General features: G+C 38.7%; 1 protein-coding gene across 1 annotated transcript; it reads right to left on the bottom strand.

The window, feature by feature from the left end:
• Window positions 1-4,018: 4,018 nt before the first annotated feature.
• On the bottom strand, window positions 4,019-22,178 carry LOC111335101 (neuroendocrine convertase 2). The gene is made up of 13 exons (XM_088749160.1): window positions 21,996-22,178; window positions 17,092-17,196; window positions 16,546-16,635; window positions 16,007-16,144; window positions 15,290-15,354; window positions 14,551-14,636; window positions 13,692-13,870; window positions 12,234-12,446; window positions 8,242-8,342; window positions 7,545-7,784; window positions 6,551-6,843; window positions 5,511-5,675; window positions 4,019-4,470 (listed from the first exon to the last, which is right to left on the bottom strand). Exons 1-13 carry the CDS (start codon window positions 22,176-22,178, stop codon window positions 4,211-4,213), a joined length of 2,118 nt encoding a protein of 705 aa, XP_088605286.1. The 3' UTR covers window positions 4,019-4,210.
• Window positions 22,179-24,723: the final 2,545 nt, after the last annotated feature.

Genomic DNA, 24,723 nt, shown 5'->3' with positions numbered 1-24,723 from the left:
ACCCGACTCCATTAACCGTAGAATTTCTGACATTACCTGCAACGAAGACGAATTCAACGAAGGAAAGACTATCTATGACACCGCCCTCCAATCAAGTGGATAAACAGAAACTCTATCATACAACAAACACAAACAGACCGCACGACCTAAAAGAAACCGCAAAAGAAACATTATCTGGTACAACCCCCCCTTTCAACAGCAACGTGAAAACCAACATCGGAAGAACCTTTCGAAAACTTGTATCCAAGCACTTCCCTCGACATCACAAATAACACACCCTATTCAACAAAAACAACGTCAAAGTGAGCTACAGTTGGACAGAGAACATGGGAGCCATTATTACCAAACACAACAAGAAAGTACTTTCTAACAACAACACCCACGGCAGCAACAACAGCCTATGCAACTTCAGATCAAAAGGATCTTGCCCACTTGACAACAAATGCCTAACCTACGGCCTTATTTATAACGCCCAAGTAACGTCCTCGACAGATAACATTACTACCACCAAGAACTACATCGGCCTGACTGAAGGAACTTTTCAACAGAGATACACACAGCACAAGGCGTCATTCAACCACAAGAAACACTTTAACAGTACTGAACTCTCGAAATACGTCTGGCACCTCAAGGACAACACGATTAACTTTAATATCAAATGGTCTATCATCGCAAGAGCTAGCCCCTACAACAATTCCAGCAAACGATGCGACCTTTGCTTGACTGAAAAGCTTATGATCATCAAACACGGCAACTGCAATCTCTTAAACAAACGTTCTGAACTCATATCCAAGTGCCGACATGAAAACAAATCTTATCCAAGGAGCAATTGACGCTATCCTACTACACTAGTCTTTTGTATATGTGCACGATCCTTCGCAGTAAAGCACTATTTAAGCAATAGTGAAAATCAGACCTGAAAAAAATGTCAGGCCTCTACGGGATTCGAACCACTGACCTCTGCGATACTAGTGCAGCGCTCTACCAATTGAGCTAACAAGCCAACTGGGAGCAGGCCATCAAATTAATTCGACATAAACCCGTAGATGATAGATCAAACAACAACAAACATATGAAGCATATGTATGAACTGCGGTTATGAAACGTATATGTGCACGATCCTTCGCAGTAAAGCACTATTTAAGCAATAGTGAAAATCAGACCTGAAAAAAAAAAATTTCAGGCCTGTGCGGGATTCGAACCACTGACCTCTGCGATACTAGTGCAGCGCTCTACCAATTGAGCTAACAAGGCAACTGGGAGCAGGCCATCAAATTAATTCGACATAAACCCGTAGATGATAGATCAAACAACAACAAACATATGAAACATATGTATGAACTGCGGTTATGTGAACGTATATGTGCGAAGGATCGTGCACATATACGTTTCATAACCGCAGTTCATACATATGTTTCATATGTTTGTTCTTGTTTGATCTATCATCTACGGGTTTATGTCGAATTAATTTGATGGCCTGCTCCCAGTTGGCTTGTTAGCTCAATTGGTAGAGCGCTGCACTAGTATCGCAGAGGTCAGTGGTTCGAATCCCGTACAGGCCTGAAATTTTTTTTTTTCAGGTCTGATTTTCACTATTGCTTAAATAGTGCTTTACTGCGAAGGATCGTGCACATATACGTTTCATAACCGCAGTTCATACATATGTTTGTTGCTGTTTGATCTATCATCTACGGGTTTATGTCGGATTAATTTGATGGCCTGCTCCCAGTTGGCTTGTTAGCTCAATTGGTAGAGCGCTGCACTAGTATCGCAGAGGTCAGTGGTTCGAATCCCGTAGAGGCCTGACATTTTTTTCAGGTCTGATTTTCACTATTGCTTAAATAGTGCTTTACTGCGAAGGATCGTGCACAGATACGTTTCATAACCGCAGTTCATACATGTGTTTCATATGTTTGTTGTTGTTACAATAGTCTTTATTATCCTACGCTCTTAGACTTCGCCTCCCATTGTTGTAATCACTGCCTTTCTCACCTAAATATTACGCCTTTCTCAACTATTGTAAATATCACGCCATAATTACCTATTGTTTTTACCACTTATTGTAAATATATACTAGCATATAGGATTGCTTCTTCATTAAATCTGCCTAATAATGCTTAACGCACGAAACTCAGAGTTGCAGCGAATCATGTGTTTCCTTCTAGTCACTTAATGTTATATATAAATATATATAGATATATACCTATTGTTTTTACCACTTATTGTAAATATAATATAAACTAGCAATTAATAATAAATCGTCTGACGATCGCAGCGCAAGCTGCGTGAAACTCAGAGTAATGGTGAAACGATCTTCCTGTCATTAATTTATAACCGCTATATATATACATATGTACATAAATTATTCAAGTTTGCTCAAATAGTGTGAAATATCATGACAATATATTATTAATCAATTATAAAAATCCGTCCTTATTTACGTCGGTTAAGTTGTTAATAGTGTTCTTCAATGATGAGAAATTGTTCTGATATCTAGCGGTAGGCAATTCCACAGGTCTACATTACGATTGAAGAGAGAAAACTTAAAAACATCAGTTTTAAATAGGCCTTTCACCAGCGTAGCTTCCCTATTTCTGACGTTATATTTGGGTGTCTTAAAATTTACATGTGACAAAACATTGAAATCAATATAACCTTTCAGGCACTTAAAGAAAAAACAAAGATCCAATATCCCTCTTCTATATTCTGAAGGTAGAAGTTTCAGTTTGACGAGTCTCTCAGGATAACTCAAGTCAGTTTTCAGGATAAATTTAGTTGCAAGTCTTTGTACACGCTCAAGTGCAGTGATCTTTACTTTAGTGTAAAGGTGACCAGACCTGCGAAGCTTACTCCATATTTTTTAATAGATATTTTATAAGACACATAGGCCTCGAAACTAAACCCAAGCTCAAATACAAAAGGAAAGTCAACATTCATGACTAATTTGTCACTAAAACTGAACAAAACTTCTTTAGTATACTTTATCGAGTTTTCGTATCCTTCCTTACCTTAACGCAATTTGAGAAAATAATAATATATACGACTATAGATTAAAGTATCGATAAAACGTTCATTATTTCTCAAATTGCCGGTGCTAGTTTTATGGCGTAAATCATGATTGATCACCATAGCCCCAGGGGAGCTGCTCATGCAGTAGGTGGGTGGACCTGAGCTAACCGCCTCCCGGTTAGCTCAATTGGTTGGAGCGCTGGACTGCTGTGCAGGAGGTCGAGGTCGAGGTCGATGGTTCGAGCCCCGGCCGGACCAACACTCAAGGTCTTAAAATAACTGAGGAGAATGCGCTACCTTTCTTTAATAAGAAATGGATAGACATTCTAGTCTTCTCGGATAAGGGCGAATAAACTGTAGGTCCCATCTCCTGCATCTATTAATTAGTTAATTTGGTTAGGCAGGGGACGTTAAAGAACCCACACACGAGATTACTGTGATGTGGTCTGGCCTGTTTACTGGGAATTGGGGTGGGGGGGGGGAGGGGGCAACTTCAAATAAGTTTCATTCGATAGTTTGTAAACTGCTGATGCAGTCTGGCCGAAGTCCCCCGAAAAGTGTTCTGATGCGCATTTGATCATATTCACATGTTAATTTGCGCAACATAAATATTAAATTATTATTATTATTGTGGGTACTAACTCGAGAAATTTCTTTAAAGCTTTATGTATCATTATTTTTACATGAAACTCTTACAGCTAATCTTAGTAAAGTCTATTTTACGAGCCTAGTGGCCCATTAGGCCTGTGCTTAACTCCGGTTTCTGTAGCATGAAGCGACTAGGAGTATTTCTACTCCCCCCTGGATGGTATGCCAGTCCATCGCAGGGTTACCCCCCAGCATTAAATTGCCGGTACCCATTTATACACCTGGGTGGAGAGAGGCACTGTGAGAGTAAAGTGTCTTGCCTAAGAACATAACACAATGTCCCGGCCGGAGCTCGAACCCAGACCATTCGATCCGGAGTCGAGCGCACTAACCATGAGGCCACCGCGCCTCCACACATCTAATCTTACTGAGAGGTATTGCCTTTCGTCTTGCACAGTTTCTGGCTCTGAGTCTCCATATATTACTGGTAGGTTGGTGGCATTGTAGCACACAGCGATAGATCTCTTCTCTTGGAAAACAAGCTCCTCCTACAAAGCTTAGAGTCTCAATGGGATGATAGCTTTTAAGGTTGAGAACAGGAGCGACAATTAAATTACAACATCTCTGCACAACCACTGGTTTCCGGTAAAACCGTGTGCCACACTTTGAGGGTTGGGTATGCGGTTTTTTCAAACTTCTCATTACCAACTTCTTCAACATTTTCATCTTGTATCTCTTTGTTTGATCCTTGTTCAACGGTTTGGTTCCTGTTTCTCTTCGATGTAAGTTTAATTAAATGTACGCTGATCCACGCCAATAATACCAAAAACGTAGAGACGGCGGCGATACATATAACAATTATTTTTGTGGTAGCTACAAATAGAAAGAACGTCAAATAATATAAAACACAAATGTGTACCTTCTGTACTCAGCACAACGAGAGCATTCGTAATATATTAGTCGCCAACAATCCATTACCTCATACGAATTGGCTAATTACGTCAGCTTCCCTATTCTAAATTTCCTCTAGGCTGCTTTAGTGATTTGATACGGTTTACCAGACCACATTCGATAGCCTGAAGAGTCTATGATCTTCCTGCTTCGATTATTCGTCAAATAGAAAGGCATCATAAGGAGTTGTCACCCTAATCTCGCTAGAATGATAAGCAATAAGAATACTTATGGCTGGGCCATTCATTAGGTCTCATCTTTTCCTTTTGGTTTTCACCTTCCTTAAATTTAAACTCGCAAGAGCTGCCTTTCCTTGGGTCGAGTGAGCAAACGCTTCTTCAGAGCTTCTCAAAAGGGATGTCAAATAAATGGCTACCATACTGACGTCGTAATTCAACTATCAATGATTTCTGAAAAATGTTTATAGTCTTGTCACGAGTGTGGGACAAAGATAAATTCTGAGTCCCATGAGGAATCCAAACTCAGACCTTCGGATACTGCGCCAGTTACTCTCTATTCTTTACCGAGCTCAAAACTCACCCCCTACCCCCTTTTCTTATTCTATTTACAAAACATGACCATACTGAGACCTATTGACATTGCCGATCCTGGCAGTATGCTAGACACCTGTCGTATGTGAACTTCGCAACAAGCCTTGCTCACCCGAGTCGCTGTAGCTCAGTGGAAGAGCATCGTAGCGCGGAATCTGAAGGTCTGAGGTTCGATTCCTTATAAGGACTCAGAAGTTTTCTTTGTACTACGCTCGTGACGAGAAGTATAAACGTCTTTCTCTATTTTTCACCGAGCTCAAAACTCATCGTCTTTCTCATTCTATTTATCAATGATTGTTTGCCAGTAATTGTGATTATGAACAAAAGGGGTGTGTAACACCAAATCACGTTCTAAGTTGTTTGCTTGACAGGAAAGCTATATGAGAGAAGTAAAAGCTAGATTAGCCTCACCAACTTTGCCGGCACTGTGATCATCATTATCGTCATCAGTAGGAAGCTTTTCTTTTGTTGTAGAAACTGTTCTTGTTGGTCTGGTTGGGCGCGTTTCAGGAATCGTCACGAGCGCATAAAAGTCCCTCGTTCCATACAAAATCAATGACCAGCTATGAAGAGTGCCTAGAACGTAAAATGAATTTCACTCCTCAACAAAGAGTGTGGGTAAGTCGCCCGTGGTGACAATAAACCTACATCACCGGATAATGAATGAGAGGACTACTATTAGGGTTTCTTTAGACTTCGGTACCTTGTAAACTAACTGGCACTGAAGCACATTAACCCAGCCATAGAAGTTTGACTTCCCTGCTCGCGTCCGCTATCTTTTCCCTCACCCATCGAAAGCTTTATGAAATTCAGTCATTTTAACCAAGAACCTTCCTCTTCGAGACAAGTCCCATCTGGACGATCAGACTACACGATCAATGTTATTGTTCCAAGGCAACTTATAAATTGCAATCTAGCTTGAAGCCTTACATATAAGATTGATTTGTACTGTTGGATAGCAACTTCCACAGCTTATTTGAACTCTGGTTGTTTCTCAATATTGCAGGAACTACAGTGTACTTGTACTTAGCTACTGTGCGGTAGCATCTGCATTTTTAGGATATCTTTACAAACTTTCTCAGTTTGTTCCTCGCCATGAGTAAAGCCAAACAAAGCGCCCATTTTTAATACCATAAACTTGCTTAGGAACACATCACACTGACAGGGTAAAAAAAACCGGAAAAATCCTGAATGAATATGTTTGCATGAATATTTGGGACATAATAGATGGGGTGTAGGGGGCTCTGCAACAAAGATTGCCACTCAAGAATCGGGCTTTTGAGCCACTCAAGAGCCCACCAACACTGATGCGCTGACCATCGCCTCTCCGAGACGAGGATGCCACAAAAAAAAAAAAAAAAATAGATCAGCCGAGATGAGCCATTTTGGTTCATTAAAATAAGTGGTAGACATTTGTGTTGAAAATGCAAACAAGGAGTTACACTGCGTACCTGTGCTTCGGTAGTTTGGGTCCAAACCTGACATCCTAAGTTTCCAGGTCCCAAAAGGATTTTCTCCCCAGTGAAAAAGAGTTGTTATGACCCAGTTCGTCAAGTTTTGAAATTTCACGTGGTGATCAAATGCACGCCTTCTCGTCAATGGAGATGTTGTATTACTTGGAGCCGTCAACTGGAGAAGTAAATCGCCCCGGTAAAGAAAATCAAGGTCTACTTTTATCTGCACATGTTCCAGGAATTTTATCGGACAGTCCCTCACTGTTATTGAAACTGTATCTGGGATATGCCTGAAAGTAGAAAACAATCTTATTTACGCCAGTAAATCAGAAAATATGTTTCTCTTAAAGGAGAGGTATGCTCCTGAGACCATTCAATTTTGATTGTCATTTAAAAGTATTTACAAAAGTTATCTACTTACTGAGGTTTTGAGATTCTCACGAGCATTTTAACCACTCGAAAATTGTCTGTTGAGACAACCATTCTGAAAACAACATTCTCATCCCGCTGTTTTTAAAGTTGACTGAATAAGCCCTACAATATGGTGGCCTTCCTTCCGTGGAGGACGACCTCTTTTCGATGGCTTGATTATCACGAACACGGTAATGAAGCCATTGAAAACAGAAAAATGCCTACAATAGCCACTTCACCCACTTCGTCCACAATTCATTCTGGTTGAGCGTGCTTTTTTAACGTAGCAAAAGTATAGATTGTGCCAATCAACGATACAAAGTCAATATCGCACTCTTGACAGCGAAAGTGAAGGCTGTGCTGAAGTTTGGATCATGATAACAGCCCTTAATCCTGGTGATTAACTGCGTCGTCTAACAACATGGACTTTGTCTCAGAAAATTAATGCAACGCCGACGAAGACAAAATAGTAATGCATCCAACAGTACAATCTGTGTGGAAAACCCTTGGACTAGTCAAAATGATGATGAACTCGTTCGTCTAAGTTCCACATTTAGTTCCACATTGAAAACTCACTTACTTATCCGTATCTGTGCCTTTGATCTCACATTTCTCCTGCCGAGGTACTCTCGTCCAGTTTTTTGCTAGGCTGACCATCCTGCCAGCGTCCATGAGTCCAAAGCCGTAAACCGGGCTGACAAACAAACCCGCTTTGTTCTCGACCCAATCTCCTTGCTTGAGAGGGGTACCCATCACGCCTGGCGCTCTTCTTGCACTGTAAACTATGATATGTTGTACGTCACGCCAAGTTAAATGAGTGCTGAAAAAAATTGCTTTAATGAGCAGCCTGAGACTACTACGTGAATGTCTAAAATACCAACTGAATTAACCACAGTTAACATACATCAGACCAAATACACGAGTACAACATTTGATGGATACATCCCCTGTTGAAATATAGTTCACACTTAACTTATTACGGGTCCATTTGAAATGAGGATTAGATAAAACCTCTTACCCCAAGCCTCTTTTCAAATGATAAAACTTTATTTCATTTTCTTTACGTGCGCACACGGCACAAGATATGTCTCTAGGAACAGTTTCAACCTCATACGCAGACGAAACCAAATCTAATAAGATTCACACCCCTTCTCAAAGGTAAAATTTTAAGGCTGTGGAACTAAATGTATGCCTTTATCTGAGGGCTTGACCACACATCAGTTCGGCTACTCGTTTACGTCAGTATGATTGAGGCTAATCTAAGATAACAGCCTTACTTTGCTTGCAAAGTTAGAGCAATCAGTCCTGAAGCCATAGCGTTGGCCGCTGATGTGCCCCCAAAATTGTTTACACATCCAACTTGAGCATCTATGGTCACCTAATCAATCAATCAATCAATCAATCAATCAATCAATCAATCAATCAATCAATCAATCAATTTATTTAACGTGGTCAGAACGCTTGGCTAAAAGCTGGTTTACAGGTACGCCACGAAATAAAAAGAGAAAAGGAAATTATAAAGCCTTGTGAGGGTATATAACTTAAAAAAAAAATTGATATTAAGAACTAGCTAATATTAAAATATAAGAATTTAACAATGTAGTCACCGAGTTGAATATATAAAATATAATAATTAAAAACAGGAAATATAATTAAGGATAGATCCTCACCGCAATAGAGTTCCGTGAGATCTAATGTTTTTAAGTAATTTTTAAAAGTAGTAAATGTTAGTATCTTTCGAGACTCGCCCGGTAAAGCGTTGCATAGTTTCGATGCAGCATGTCTCCACGATCTTAACCCGAAAGTTGTTGATTTTACTCTTGGGAGGTCCACTATTGTGGTGCCCCTAAGGTTATAAGTGGAGCACCTGACTGTTATAAGATCACGTAAGCTTTTTGGTCCTGCACCACTGGTTAATATCTTAAAGACAGTGTACAATATTTTCGCTAATCGCTGTTCACGAAGACTTGAGAGACCGATACGCTTACAAAGTTCCTCATAAGGCGAGGACTTATCTCTAAAAACAAAACGGAGCGCACGTTTGTTCACCAACCCTAACTTGTCAGCAGACTTCTTATTACAGAAGTGCCACGTTTCGGAGCAGTAATTAAAGTGTGGTAAAATGAAGGCTTTGTAAAGATCCCTTCTAGTCTCAAAAGACCACATTTTCTGCAACCTTTTTAACACAGCCACCTGTTGACTGACTTTTCTACATATTTTGGCCATGTGCTTTTCAAAATTTAATTTATCATCGATTGTCACGCCAAGAAGTTCCATTGTGTTGGATATGGGAAGTTGTGACTCCTCACACTTAAACACTGGTTCATCAGTTCCTTTATGTTTTCCCAACACCATTGCCTGATATTTTGAACTGTTCCTCTTCACACCATTACGCGCGAACTATATATCAGCACTACTAAGATCATTGTTGATTGTTTCTTAAATTTTGGAGAGTTGATTGTCGGCGTAAAAGATTTGAGTGTCATCAGCGTAAGTGGACAGAGTGCACTTCTCGATGACATACGAAAGATCGTTCATGAAGATGTTGAATAGTAAAGGGCCGAGGATGGATCCCTGTGGTACCATTGCATATAGGTTGCCAATTGGAAAGCGTATCCCCTAGTCTCACTCTTTGGAATCGATTTGATAAATAATCTTTTATCAGGGTTGTTGTTGCTTCGTCTGCTCCATATTCTTTTAATTTCAAAACAATCAGTTCATGAGGTAAGGTGTCAAAGGCCTTGGACAAGTCCATAGAGACCAGACCGATCAATTTAATGTTATCAATTTCTTTTTTCCATTGTTCGGTTAGACTAAGAAGTGCTGAGTCGCAGCCGTGATATTTCCTATAAGCAAACACATATTTGTGATAAATTTCTTCAAAATACAGGCTTATTCGGCAATGAACAATTTTTTCGAAAACCTTCGATAAAGCTGGCAGAATCGTTATCGGCCGATAGTTAGTTTTAAATAGGCTGCAGTCTTTTTTGAGAATTGGAGTGACCTCGCCAAGTTTCCACTGCTGTGGTATCTTAGTTGAAGTAAAAACATGATTAATCAGTGTACTAAGAGGGAAGCATAAGACATCCATCGATTCTTTAACTGCTAGTGGAGGGATCCCATCACATCCAGAAGCCTTGTTTGGAGCAAGTTTCCTCGTTACTTCGTAAACTTCTGTTGGATTAGTGTTGCTTAGCGACACATTCGGCCTGCTTATTAAGTTATTTGATATGTGCGATAAATCTACTGGATAGCCGTTTTGATTTTGTTCTTTGGTACTTTGAGTACGGCTTGTGAAGAAATTATTTAATGTTTCGGTCACCTCTTGAGGATTCCAGATGATTTTCTCACCCTCCTTTAATGTTATTCCGCTATTGTCTACATTCTTTCGGGAATTAACACAAGGCTTGATGGCACCCCAAAACTTCTTTTGATCTGTATATTTTTCCGAACACAGCTTCTCAAAATGTCTACGTATAGATTTTCTTCTCATGCTAACTACTTTGTTGCGCACTAGACGGTAGCTCTCCCAATCACACTGATTACGTGATCTATTAAATTTTTTCTCAAGCCGTTTTCGTTGTACCATTACTCTCCGAATTTCAGGAGTCATAAACTTCGATTCTGCTGAAGATCGTCGTTTGAAAGGTCGCATTGGTTAGTGATCATCTAACACCTGGTTGTATAACGTCTCCCAGCACCAGTAAACATCATCTATATCATCAAAAACGTATGCAGCATGAAAAGGAACTCGACTGAGAACTTTCTGAAAATCATCCCGGTTAAAGGTCTTGAATATCCGTTTCTTGACGACTTCGGCGTTAGCATGTAACATTTTAGTTTTGAGAACCGTGTAAACTAGCAGATGAGTACTGATTCCTGTTTCGATAGCGCCAGACGATTTCATAAACATGGGCACATTTGAAAGAATGACGTCCAGGCAAGAAGCTCTAGTTGTTGAAGTTCTTGTCGGTTCTTTAATGAATGTGTCGAGGTCATAGATATCGCATATATCCGAAAGGCATTTGCCCTGGTTATTATTCATAAACGGATGAATTATGTCAAAATTTAGATCGCCAAGACAAATCACGTTTACGCAGAGAGATGTCGCTTGATCCAGGACTGAAGTCAATTCAGTTCTGAAAGTAGCATTGTTAACAGAAGGAGGCTTGTAGGCACTGACTAAAAGCGAAGCGTCTTTGTCCGATGTGTAGGTCGAATAAGAGTGATTCCACTGATCTTGTAATGCTTTTCTTACTTGTTGCGGCGATGTTATCGCGAATAAAGACGGCAAGACCTTTCGTCCTGTCACGGCCAAATAACTTGTACCCGTTAACATGAAATTGAGAGTTAGGAAAGGATCGATCGATCTTAGTTTCCTGTATGGATAGAATGTCGAAGGCTCTGTTCGGTAGCCACTCCTTGATCTCCTCAAATTTGCTAGGTAAACTGTTGACATTTAGGTTTGCTATAATGTATTCCTTGCGATTTTCGTTTCTAATTAACTTCATGTCCGAAGGTTGGGAACTAAGGTCCAGCTCAGTGTCACACGCATGCGTGGAACTATTCAAGGTGGAAAAGAATGAATCGCTAAACTTCGGCAAGGCACAGAAGGAGCATATCCAGTCAACAGATGGATTATTAAGATAGTACTGAAGGGTCCAGTTCGACATATTCAGACATCTTGCATGCGACCAGGTGTTGCACTCAGAACATAATATGGCGTCTTGATTGCTTCTTACGGATTTAGAACATTCCCCACAAGGATATTTCGTAGACTTCCTTCTCGGACTAGAGTTAGGTGAAACATCTCCAGAAATCAACAATCTCTGCGCTTGAAATGTACCTACACCAGTAGCAGTGTATAATAATCTTCCTCCATTAAAACGCCTCGATGCGAGCTTAAAAGGTGGTTTGTGGTAAGCACTTGACGTTGTTAAGTGGAGTGGAATAACCAGTCGCGTACAGCGTTCGGGATGCATAAAACTGCAGTTTGATAACTCATGAACTTCTCGTAGAAGTGCGACAAGGAATAAAAGACACAATAGTGTGCCGCCCATACGGAGGTGTCTGACCGCCAAGATGACTGTTGATGACACGTGTGGCTATTGACTGCGTACTGGAGGACAATACTGAGTACAAGGGAATTTTGTGGAAGTGGGCTTCGTTAACAATTTCAACCAGAATATCGACAAAATCGAAAAAAAAATATTAGATATGACAGATCAGTCGTCTCACTCCCAAAAGCAATTAAACGATCTTTACTTACAACGTTTCCGCTGTTTTTTCTACTATCTTTACTGTAGGCGGTAGCCATGATTCCGGCGCATTCCTCAGCGTATACTGGTTTGGAGCCATCTTGGTTCACACCAGTGATAGCGATGGTGTAAATACTATTCACATAACCATTGTATGCGCAGCTATCTAAACGGCCACCATTTCCAACTGCAAACGTGTAGATGGCACCCAAACCACCACGACCCTTTGAAAAAAAAAAAAGTCTGGATGAGTGTGACCAGAATTTAGTAAAGAGGTCCAGGCATTTTGAGAGAGCTCCCGGTCGCATCAGTGAGCTCTGAAGAGCCTCGGATCATTGACGGTTTGCCAACATACTTAGCCTGTAAAGCTAAGGTTTGACAGCTGCTGCACGTAGCAGTTTTAAAATTCGCGGCAATTATGAATAATTTTACAGGCGAATGAATTTTGCTCAGTTTGAGAGGTGTATTATTAATATTCATGGCTGGACTGAAGACAATCGCTCGCTCCCTCAAAACGCGCCATTTTTAAACGCAATTTCGACTAAAAATTTTCAAACTGAAATGGATAAATACGGTGGCTCATGAGTGCCATGCAAACATTGTGATGTTTTCATCGTTTTAGCGACTTTTTGAGCGAATTTTTGAGCGACTTTTCCAAGCGACTATTTCTCGCGACTTTTTTAGCGACTTGTTTTTTAGCGACCGTCGTAATACAGGCTCAAGTTACTTGTCAACAGAAGATGGTCGCATTAAAATTTGATGACGAATAATAGTGATGTCCACCCCTTTTGGCGAGTCTCCGGAAACAAAGACGTTCTTTCCAAGGACTCGCACGTTGATTGGGAAGAAACTAATACGCCACTACTAACACTCTACGTGTTCAGAAACAGACATAGATAATAAAAGGTCTTTGAGAGAAAAGAGAGAGTTCCAGTCAACTTTAAAGATAAACAACATCAACATAGGGGCTTTTGAACAGAGTACTAAACAACCTGACGGACTGACGTCTGATTCCTTGTGGAGAATACATTTTTTGTCCCATACTGATGACAACATAAAAAAACAACTATGTCTACATGAACATACATGTATATCATGTTGATCGGTATATCAAATCACCACTGTCATATTGAAATTTTACTAAATGGAGATAAAAGCTGTAGTTTTTTCCCTGAACATGCTGAAGCTGCGGCCTTATTTTTCTAGAACTCCTTGCTTGCCATGGTCACTTGTTAATTAAAAATATGCAACTGTATTAATCAAATGACATATTCAAACACAAAGGAATTTGCTGCATTCTTGTGTTTCAGTTATGAGGATTTTTATGAGAGTAATTCAATTTTTCAGTGAATCTCAGCTGTGGACATGTACTTACATGCATGCTGGCCCACACCACGAAGTTCTTATTCATATAAAGAAAGTATTCATAACTCCCATAAATAAAAAAGGTACGAAGTATTAAAACAGACCCTGTCTATTCCATCTTCCATAGCTTTGATTGTCAAAAGCCCAGGACCCTTGATTTCAAACCCTCTGCTTTCGGGTCCCCAGCTGTTGGAGTAAATGTCAACACTTCCTTGTTCATGCACTAATGCCTTGGCCTCAAGTGCATCAGTTGTTGTTTCTCCAGCACCAAAGAGGCGAACACCTGAGTGAGGAGGTACGAGAGAGATTGACAATCAGTTTTACAGATTTCTTTGCTCTTAACGCGTAAATTAATTAACATGGTTGGAAAACAATGAGAGCATAAAATTGAAAACCATCTTTTTTTTACTATTCCACCCTTTAAAGTATATTAAAATAATTCAAAACTATTCACCAAAGTGCAGGTGACTGGAGGTAGATATTTACATAGCAGTGAAGCAGTAAAGTAAATATCCACCAGTAGCCTGCACGTAACACTGAGGTGAGAAGTTCTTTTAGTACATGTAAATACTAAAATAGTGAGATAATAAAGCACCAATAGATGATTCTAACTCGAATATTTCAGCAACAATTACAATATTTTGGGGTGCAAGTTGCTTAGAGGTGCATAGCAAAGGATATTAGGAGTTTTCAGAGGCCTGCAATCAGGGCACACCTTCAATGCATCTCCAGCTATTTTGGTACAAACTAATTTTTTTTATCCTTATACTAACACAACGATCCAGTGGAATTCAAACAGTACTAATCTGATAGCCTCACACTTAAACTGCTTGTGAATATGTGATGCAATGCATGCGATAATTCTTGAAAGAATTAGTCTGTCAACCTTTGGTAAATGTCTACTACCCCTAATTTCCATAAATATAATTTTGAAAATTCAGTGTTAACCTTACAATGGAATACCTGCAATTTTAGCATTGTATGCCAATCCCACCCCACAAAGTTTATTTGCTACTCCAGCTATGATTCCAGCACAGCGGTTACCATGACTTTGGAGAAATACAAATTAGTATCTGTGATTGTTAATAGGTTAACTGTGAAATTTGACATTCAAATTGACAAAGACATTTTTCCAATGAAAGGAAAAACATTTGTATGACAACCTTTACTGAGAATATGATACAATTCAGACTAAAATGTATCAATTTTTCCCGGTGGTGTTCCTATTTCATTTTTCTTTGTTAAAACTTATTGACAAAAATACCATGACAAAACAAAAAAGGAAAATAGAAATTGAACCAGAGATAAAATTGAAAACATAATTTAATGTAAAGCATGACCTTTTTCAAAGTCAAAATAACTCAGGGCACATACACTGAACTTAAGAGCTTGCAGGCAGGCGAGACACAAGATTGCAAACCTAAAATGCCACATTAACTGTTACAAAATCAATTTGAGCTAATGTGTGCATGTGCTTCTGTTGCAATTCTAACCCCAAATTATCACAACTAATTCACAAGGAAATGTCAGTTTAGCAGGTTGAGAGGAGAAATATCAATCAGATCTTGGGAGTTCAAGGGTTAACATGCAACTGAGCTTCCAAAAAAAAAAAAAAAGAAAAAGAAAAGAACAAATTTATGAATCCAAACTAATTTAATATATCACTTGGACATTTAGGGGTAAAAGAAGCATGATCTCCTACCCTGGTACTTTATTCCCAAATTGAGCTGGTTTTGAATCCAAATAATCATAACTTGCTTTTAAATTCTAAAATAGGTTTTAGAAAACAATAAAATTGTAAATATTTCATATATCTATACCATGTCCATATCTATATACAAATACTGTACTACACACATATATACATACACAATGTACATATTAGATACAACTGCAAATTTAAATTACAATGAATACAAAAATTCTACAAGTAACAACAAATTATACACATGTACATATATATTTATACATATCAAGCAAGTAATAAATGAGGTTGAGCATGATATCTTGAATAATCACAACCAGGGACTGATCGTTATCCTTCGTGACAGAAAGCTCAGGTAGACACACTCTGACACTTAGACTGTCAGAGTGTGTCTACCGGAGCTTTTGATAGTTCATGATATCTTGCAAAAACCGAACTCAATATTCCTTGATTATACATTTTTAAAACTATCTGCAAAAGTAAACTTTTCTGTCTGGGTTTGCAAAACTTTGTGAACACTCTATGGACAAGGGGCTTGGAAACATGGCAATTAACATCCTGATAACTGCAATATCTGCTGCAGCGGATATCATGACATCTTCACACCCCATTGTGGCTTGAGTCAGGTAAAAATGCTAAGAAGTTTTTCAATCAATTAGTTAGCATTCCTATTTCAATCAAAATCATGATAGAAAGGAATTAATTAAGAAATACATAGTTTTCACGCAGATCAGGATGGCTGCCGTCAATACCATCATCAACCACTGCCACTAGTATTCCTTTTCCTGTATAACCTGCTTTCCAAACAGAGATGATATTGTATGTTGGCCCCAAAGAACTCTTAGGTCTCTCCTAAATAAAGGTACACACCATTAATAGGAGAATGCAGTTTCACTTACTTGTCCACTAAGGGCAAGTTGGTACATTGGTTGGACTATATGATAGAGTGTGCATTGGCATGGTCGCACTTAAGTCTTCTGACAATCAAATTTGGCATTCTGAAAGTTGCTGTCAAGCTACATGTATATTTTACTGTTTAGGAAACTTGACAATGTTTAATTAAGAGGTGAGGTTGAAGAAAAGAAGTGAGGTTTGAAGAAAAGAAAAGAAGTTTGAAGAAAAGGGTGAGGTTGGACAAATAGGGCAAGGTTTGAATAAAAAGCCATGTGAAGGCACTAACATGTATATAGCACAAACAAATTTAATTGTTAACTTCATTTTACTCATATAATTGACAAAAGAATGTCACTTACAATGTACCACTGTTGAATAAACCAAGGATCATCAAAAGTTTTTGAAAATAGTTTATACTTTTTCTCTTGTTGTTGTATAAACCACTCAACCTAAAAATACAACACGTTTTTCAAGAAACTATAAACCTAACCATGAACCGATAAAATAAGTGTGGTTTACAAGTGAAGGATGTAGCAAAAATCAGGTTCCACTTTTTAACATCATTTTGTCGATCACGTAAACTTTTCACTCAGAAAACAGTTTTTAATTATTAATTTTGCCCTTCATACTTATCCATATAGCATTTCTGGTATGGTTGAAACTACCTACTATTATATTGTCTGTATTTTTTAGAACATTTGAAGAAACCTCTCACTTCTTCCTTGGCCTGATTGAATCTCCTTCCACCTGAATATTTTGAGGGTGCTAAAATGTCTTCGAGGTTATTGGTTCTACCTCACGAGTCGACCCACCACACATTACCCACTGTGATAATGGATTTCCTTGTTGACGAGAGTACAGAGCACTTTAAACCACTGTGAATTTGACTAATGTCTTACAAGTACCTTTTGCTCTCTTGACAACTTTGCATCAATCTTTAAAGATAGTTGAGTCTTTCCTGAACTTTTGTCTAAATCTGGTCTTTGAAAGAGATGATAATCCTGAAAAAGCTGAAAACATAATTTTTTGCAGATTTGATTACTTGATGGGAGACCTTTGTGAAACATAAGATAGATAGATAGATAGTTTATTACCAAAAAATAAAAATACTTCGCAGCCATAGGCTGAATTGCATACTTTTCCCAATTATTTATAAATATATATATATATATGAGACTATATAAAACTACAAAATTTACACAAAATTCTAAGACCTAAAATAATTAACAACTATTCACCAAAGTGGAGGTGGTTAGCGGTGGATATTTACCGAGCTGCAAAGCGGCGAGGTAAATATCCACCGCTAACCACCGACACTGAGGTGAATAGTTGTTTTAGTATATACTAAAACAGTGAGATAATATACACCACCGTCGTTAATTTTAGGGATTTCTTCGCTTGTCACGGATGCAAACCAGGGCTCCATTTTTTCCCAAGTTGCTCGGAGGTAAATAGCAAAGGATATTCGGAGTTTGACTAGCCAATCACAGTGCGCCTTCAATGCTATTCACTGTTTTAGTATATACTAATTACAATTATACAGCAACGGAATAAATATGCAGTCGATGCTAAGACCCCAGATTAGCCCTCACGCACATAAATGAAGACTTGAAATGATCAGTGTAGAAGCGTGGCATGTTAAAAATGCACTGGTGTCTTGTGTTAATGTATGCTGAATGATGTCTAACTAACAGCAAACTGTATAATTCATGAAATGGATTTGAGATGGACAAAAACAAATCTGTACATAACCTCTTGCGTCTGTCGTAGAGCGAAGCTAAACCATGCCTATCTAAGGAGGCATGATATGACGGTTCTGGTGAAATAATTAATGATGCACGCCTTTGGACCCTTTCGATGTCATTACTAAGATGCATCGGTAACAAATGAGGGAAAATTTGCGCACTGTATTCCAGAACAGAACGTATATAAACAAACATATATAAAGAAATTAATTGCAAATTGGTCCTTGATGATTGGCAGAGATAAACCGAAAGAGTACAAAATATATTAGCCATCGCGATCTCTCCTTAACTTAATTTTGCTTAAAGACAGACAAAGACAAAATAAGAAACGAAATATCTTCACATAGAGAAGGTTTGAATTTGTTTCCAACTTTTTCTCAAAACGAGACATTTTCATTTCAGAATGATTATTACATTTGCCTAAGTTCTGATAAACCAGATGCAGCATTTGCCAAAATATTAGCTTTTGTTTTTGCAAGGGACTTGCAAGTTACATTCTGAGACTGCTGCATATGTGGCTGATATGGCTATACTTATAGGGCACAATAAAGTTGAACAGAAATAAAAGTTTTATAATAATGTTAGAAGGTAGTGTTGCAGAAGATGTGTATTTACATGCAACACAGAAGACCTACCACATCCTTCATATTTGAGGTATACCCAGCTGTTCCAGAAGAGAAGATGATTCAGGAACAAAATGTCTAATTTATGTTCAAACAATAATAAAATTGTAACAAACAAATCATATAAACAATAATAATCATGATAACTTCAGTAATAAAATAATATGTTGTAGGGGCTGGCTTGAAAGCCTCACAGCTAACCTATCATCTGGGCCCCAATTATGATTAAGCTAAATTGCTTCTTTTAATTTTGCCTTTTAATCATAATTCACTTTCTTATTTTAAAGCAATTCCATTTTTGTGAGACTTCTGTCCTACACAACAAAGAATTCTGCATTTTAGGATATTCTGCAATTACACCATTCCATCATTCCATCACTGCATTGAATCACATCATTGAGTAAAATCTCACATTCTGATTGGTTAATGAAGCGAGGTGTTTAGGGTGGAATTGCAAGTTGAAAACAAGGCTGGTGATATTGTTTAGCATCTATGTATACATAATGACTAAAGGTAAAGCTGTTTCTTTTTATTCTCATTTTAATTCAATAGTGTGATTCAAGGAAAATCCATTACTTGACTTGTGAATTATAAGTTAAATTGCACTTGAAAACTGGTATTGCACGAATGCAATATTGGTTTTTGCATGCAATTTAATACAGAATTCACGAGTCAAGTAAAGAATTTTCCCTTAAAATAGGGTAACCCTGTAAACTAAAGCTGTCATATTTTGCACCTTGCCTGCTTGGAAAATTTAGCAGCTATTTTGGGTATAGGTCGGTGATTTAAATGGTAAAATGCTATCTCTTAAAAGAAACAATTTCTCCTCCCCACTAATTAAGATATTTCTGCAAGGAAAAGTTTTGTTTTTAACTGAAATAATAGTGAGATGTCAAGATGTTTATCGTTTTCCGTAGTGTTATACACGACTTTCATAACGGCTGACGGTGCGCCAGACTGGGATTGATTTCAGCATGGAAACAAGGTCAGTGAGTGTTTGAAGTTTCAAAAGCATTCTCCTTGCCATAGTGGACAGAGCTGAATACTGTATATGCATGCGTTAGCTTTTGCTGCAAAAACACAGAGTTGGAGTCGTTCGCATGGTTGATTTCCTATTCTGTTGCTTTGAGGAATTGTTTTCCTTGCTGCTTTTCTTTTACAGAACAACCTCCAAATACTTGGTGCACCCCCTAACAATTTTAAAAAATTAATTTTCTCCTTAAAACCTCTGGAAATAGGAAAGTGCCTTCGACGAAAACAGAGTTCCTCAGTTTTAAAAGCCAGCCCTTATTGTTTTCCACTAATTTCGCTAAATTTGAGCCCGTGTTGTTGACTGCATACTTTCTGATGTAGCTTTTCGTTATTCAGCTCTGTCGCCATAGCTGTATGCTGCCAATAATCTCTGGTGCAGACATCAATATAGATTATTTTCACGTGACATCACATCATTTCCGGTCGCCATATTTGTGTACAACCAAGGGTAATATTATATATGCGACATCAACAATTTCTGCCTGTAAAAATGAATACTACAGCAACAGAAGCAAAATTAAGTGCCAATACTGATATCAGTATCCATCTTCCTCTTTCTGAGTATGCCAAGAAGCTAGAACCACGAGTAAGGCAGCGTTATTTGGAAAAGGTTTTGGCGATTGGAATCGACCCCGTCCTTATCCAGAGTAAGAATTTTCAACCAGACTGCTTGCCTCCAGTTGAATCTACAGATCTCCTTTTCTATCTGGTTTTGGAGACGAGCTTCTACACGCAACAACAGTTTAAGGCTTTCCGAAGCCTGGAAGCCTACAATCAGATGGTTTCGGGATTTATAACCAGCATTAAAGGCCACATAATCGCAAACAAATTTGTTGTGTATGCCAAGGTGAGACATTCGCAGAGAATGAATGACTTTTGATCCCTATCTGGATTATAGCAGAAAAGGAGGGGACAATTCTATCCGCTCATTGCCTAGGTTGTAAGGCCGGGCTAGCTGAATCATGCTCACATATTGCACGCATTTTATTTTACGTAGAAGCGTGGACAAAGATAAATGGAAAACTTGCTTGCACGCAAGTTAAATGCTCATGCCTTCTTCCCTCATTCGTAGACCACGTGGAGTACGCAAGGGCCCGGGATATAAACTTTACATCGGCTAAGAAAATGAAGTCCTGAATCTCAGTCCACTGGACGCTGATTTTACAGTCCATGCTAGCACAGTAAAGAAAATTATGTCCTAAATTTAGAGTTTGGACCCAATCAATGTTAAGTTTATCCCATGATTTTGCAGCCTTTCCAGAAACAAAGTGTTTCTCGCACATGTGATCATTTTCCAAAATGGTATCGGTGAGATCGTCTCTGCTAATAGCAGAAATCCAGGGCGATCCTCTTTCTGCTAACAATTCTCTGGCTTCTTTTCCTTGATTTTCAATTATTGAAGGTATTTTGGCAAAATATTTAACAACTATTCACCAAAGTGGAGGTGAATAGTTGTTTTAGTATATACTAAAACAGTGAGATAATATACACCACCATCGTTAATTTGTGTGATTTCTTCGCTTGTCACAGATGCAAACGGGGGCGCCATTTTTTCCCGAGTTGCTCGAAGGTAAATAGCAAAGGATATTCGGAGTTTGACTAGCCAATCAGAGCGCGCCTTCAACGCTATCCACTGTTTTAGTATATACTAAAATCCTTTATCCCTTCCGCTTCTTTTTCTACAGCCGACAATCAAGAACAAAACCATCTTCTTTCAAAGGACGCAGTAGATTTGCATGCGATATCCTTACACAAATATGGCGGCGTAGCAACAGTTGTCAGGGTTTTGGTCACGTAAGTGAAAACGATCTATACGAAGTTCCTTCAACAAAAAGTGAACTCGGTTCAAAATCGGGTGAAGTTCCGCATTCTATTGTTGCTTTAACATCACGTACATATACTCATTTCGATAACGTATGTGGCTCTTGATTTGCCTCCGGTAGGAGGAAGTATCCACAAAAAAATTTCTGAATCCAACGTGGCAGTATCTTCGAGCGGAGTCCTAGGAATTTACGAGTCCTCCTTGCAATTACTTACCGTCTCTCCTCAAAGATTCCACTCGCAACGAGTTTTGATAAACTGGTTTAATTTTTTTGGATATATCAACAAAGTTGAAATGGTAAATTGGCCACCGTAACGAGGAAATGTAACCTAGGAAAGGTCCAAATCTTGGATATCGAGTACTAATTTAACGTGTTCACGCCAGCGTTTGCGGGCAATGAGACGGTTTTTCTCTGTAGAGCGCAACTGTGAAGTCCACGGCAGTCGCAAATACCAAACTGAATAACCATTTCTCGTGTGGTCTCACTTCTCGGAAGTGCAGAATACAGCATCAGAAGCATTAGCCCGAATAAAGGGGTGCCTCTTTCACAGAATCACTAAAATACTCTTAAACAAAAATTAACTCACATGTTTGTCGTACGAAAACCCATGTTTTTGAGCCAACTCCTCAGCTTCTCGCTGACTGCCACGAAATTTTACAGCCCAGGAATTGGTAAAAATTTCCTCGGCAATTACCCAAATGCCACCAGAGATTATTATTAACAGGACAAAAGAAAAATTCCTGACGAGAAACCATGAACATGCCGCCATCACCATTCGAATCTTTTTTTCCTGGCATATGGTATATCGAGGACTGGACTGGACTGGACTGGACTGGACTGGACTGGACTGGACTGGACTAGTAAAACGCAGACTAGTAAAGCGCGGGCTAGTAAAACGAGGACCAGTAAGACGCGGACTAGTAAAACGCGGACTAGTAAAGCGCGGACTAGTAAAACGCGGACTAGTAAAACGAGGACTAGTAAAACGCGGTCTTACATGTAAAAACAAGAACAACAACAAAAAACTATTTCATACGAAGGCAATCACAAGACTTGATGGCGAGCCAATTTAGTGAATGACAATCCCTGTTTGACCTTTAAGCTACAACTGGGTTTGACATGCGCCAGATACAAACGATTTTATAAGTTTAGGCTAACAAAAAAAGAATTTTATTCAGCAGCAGTTCAAAATATTAAAATACACTTTCGTCGTAAATTTCACAGCAGAAACGCAGGAATTCGATGAATAAAAGTCGCATTAAATCTCCTTGTGTCTGATGTGGGGCGATCAGTCCAGAGGCGGTGTGGGGCGAGTAGTCAATGGGGCGATCAGTCCGCATTCCTAACAAACTGAGTGGAGCTGAGCTCTATTTGCTTTAAAATCACATGTTTGATTTCAAATTACAAACAAGCTCTGTTTGAAATCACACAGTCACATCATTTTCAACCACACTTGCCCGACACGATGTCCTTTTGTTCCTTTTTTCATATCCATTTAGAAATCGTACAATTTCATTATCTAAATACTGGATTTTGGACCCAGGAATATCTCATAGTTCCAGTGGCCAGTTTGCTATAATGTCAGCAATAACATTTTTAGGGGTCTTTCAAGGCATAACCCAAACAGTAAGACTAAAGTACTTTCGAAATACTTGCGAACTGCGGGTTAAGAAAGTTCACACATAGGATTTTGATATAATCCCAGTCATTTATTTATCACCTCGCGGATTTGTCCGAGTTGGCTTGTTACTTCAGTTGGTAGAACACTTCACCAGTATCGCGGAGGTCTTGGGTTCAAGTCCCGTACAGGCCTGAATTTGTTTCAGGCCCTATTTTCGCTACTGCTCAAGTAGTGTTCATTTCTGCGAAGATCGTTTGATGTTTATTTCTTAACCTGCAGTTCACATATATGATTTCCAGGTATTTACAGTCATTTACTTTTTTAAGTCCTATATGCAGGGCCAATTCTTGGTTTTCACCCACGTGACCTCCGTCTTGACGACGGTTGCTATCCGATGAACTTTTGAATATTGTTCTTGGAAACGATTAAAAACGGATTTCTAGACTCGTTGTACAAATGCGATATATTACATGAAAAGCTGAATATATTAGTCAAGATAAATGAAAGCAGAGGACAAAAAATAACGGAACATTTACTTGTGTTGACATTTTTCCTTTTGGACTTTCAACTTTCAATGATCATATAAATGTAAAAAAAAAAAGGAGGACAAAATCTACTTGCCTCTTCTGCATCTAAATGCGAGATCCAGTTGAACAAAACAATGGTACAGGCAACAACTGAGCGAATATACTATAAAGAAAACAAGAAATAAACTACAAATTGACCCTTAACTGTCTTTCTGGTGCGTAAGGTGACAGGAAAGTTTTCTTTTCTTAGCTAAGAGTTCACATGGGTTATTTCAAGAGCAGAATAATCATGACTGAGTTGAAAGAAAAACTTTGCACCGAGAGTTGTTTTATGATTTCTTAAAATGTTTGATATTGCATAAGAGCATACTTACCATTTTTGATCAAATACTTAGGTTCACCAAGGTTTTCTGTTTGTTCATCTTAAGCGTCTCAGAGCTCCTTTTCTCTCTACCTGAAACCTTCTATATTTAGCGTGATTACGCGGGAGAAGACGATTGCTTTGAGGGAAGAAAGATCAACCGGCTTCAGCACAATGTGTGGTTATTATGTTTATCACGTAGTCGCTGAATCACGTTTGTTCTGATGTACAGCTTCCCTTTTATCTGTCACTTTTTTTCATAGAGCACTAATAAAAGATTGTTTTCTGAATTTGAAGGAGGGGGGTGAATAGGCTAACGGATCGGAAGATTCTGAGAATTATTTTGCCCGGATTTCGGATTTAGAGAAAAATTTTAACGGATTTTTCGGACCCTGAAATTGTAACGGTTCGCGGTTTCGTCGATTTTTTAGGGAGTGTGTATAATATGCGAGCCAGCGAGCCAGCGAGTCATGCGAGCCATGCGAGTCAACAAGCGAGCCATGCGAGTCAGCATAAAATAACTTTGTTTTTAACGTAAACTACCAAAAAACTAGCCTCTGTAACTAAGTGACCTATTTACTCCAAAGGCACGTCCTTTAAAATTCAGATTCAGAAAAACATACAAATTGAACGAGGTGAAAAATTAACAATAACAAAGGTTCTAACAAAGGTTTTAAAGGAGATAGAATAAATATATGAAAATCATATATTGAACTGCGGTATTTGATACGTATGATGCACGATCCTCGCAGTAGATAGCGCTATTTAAGCAATAGCGAAATTCAGACCTGAAAAAAATCAGGCC

This window comes from Stylophora pistillata, chromosome 2 (genome assembly GCF_964205215.1).
Source record: "Stylophora pistillata chromosome 2, jaStyPist1.2, whole genome shotgun sequence".
Taxonomy (NCBI): Eukaryota; Metazoa; Cnidaria; class Anthozoa; order Scleractinia; family Pocilloporidae; genus Stylophora; species Stylophora pistillata.
This window is presented reverse-complemented; position numbering and strand designations above follow the sequence as displayed.

Coding starts and splice junctions, on each gene's coding strand:
- LOC111335101 (XM_088749160.1), bottom strand. CDS start 22,178: ATGGCGGCATGTTCATGGTTTCTCGTCAGGAATTTTTCTTTTGTCCTG. Junction 14,637..15,289: donor TTTGGGAATAAAGTACCAGG/GTAGGAGATCAT, acceptor ATTTCTCCAAAG/TCATGGTAACCGCTGTGCTG. Junction 6,844..7,544: donor AAAGGCACAGATACGGATAA/GTAAGTGAGTTT, acceptor TTCTACTTTCAG/GCATATCCCAGATACAGTTT.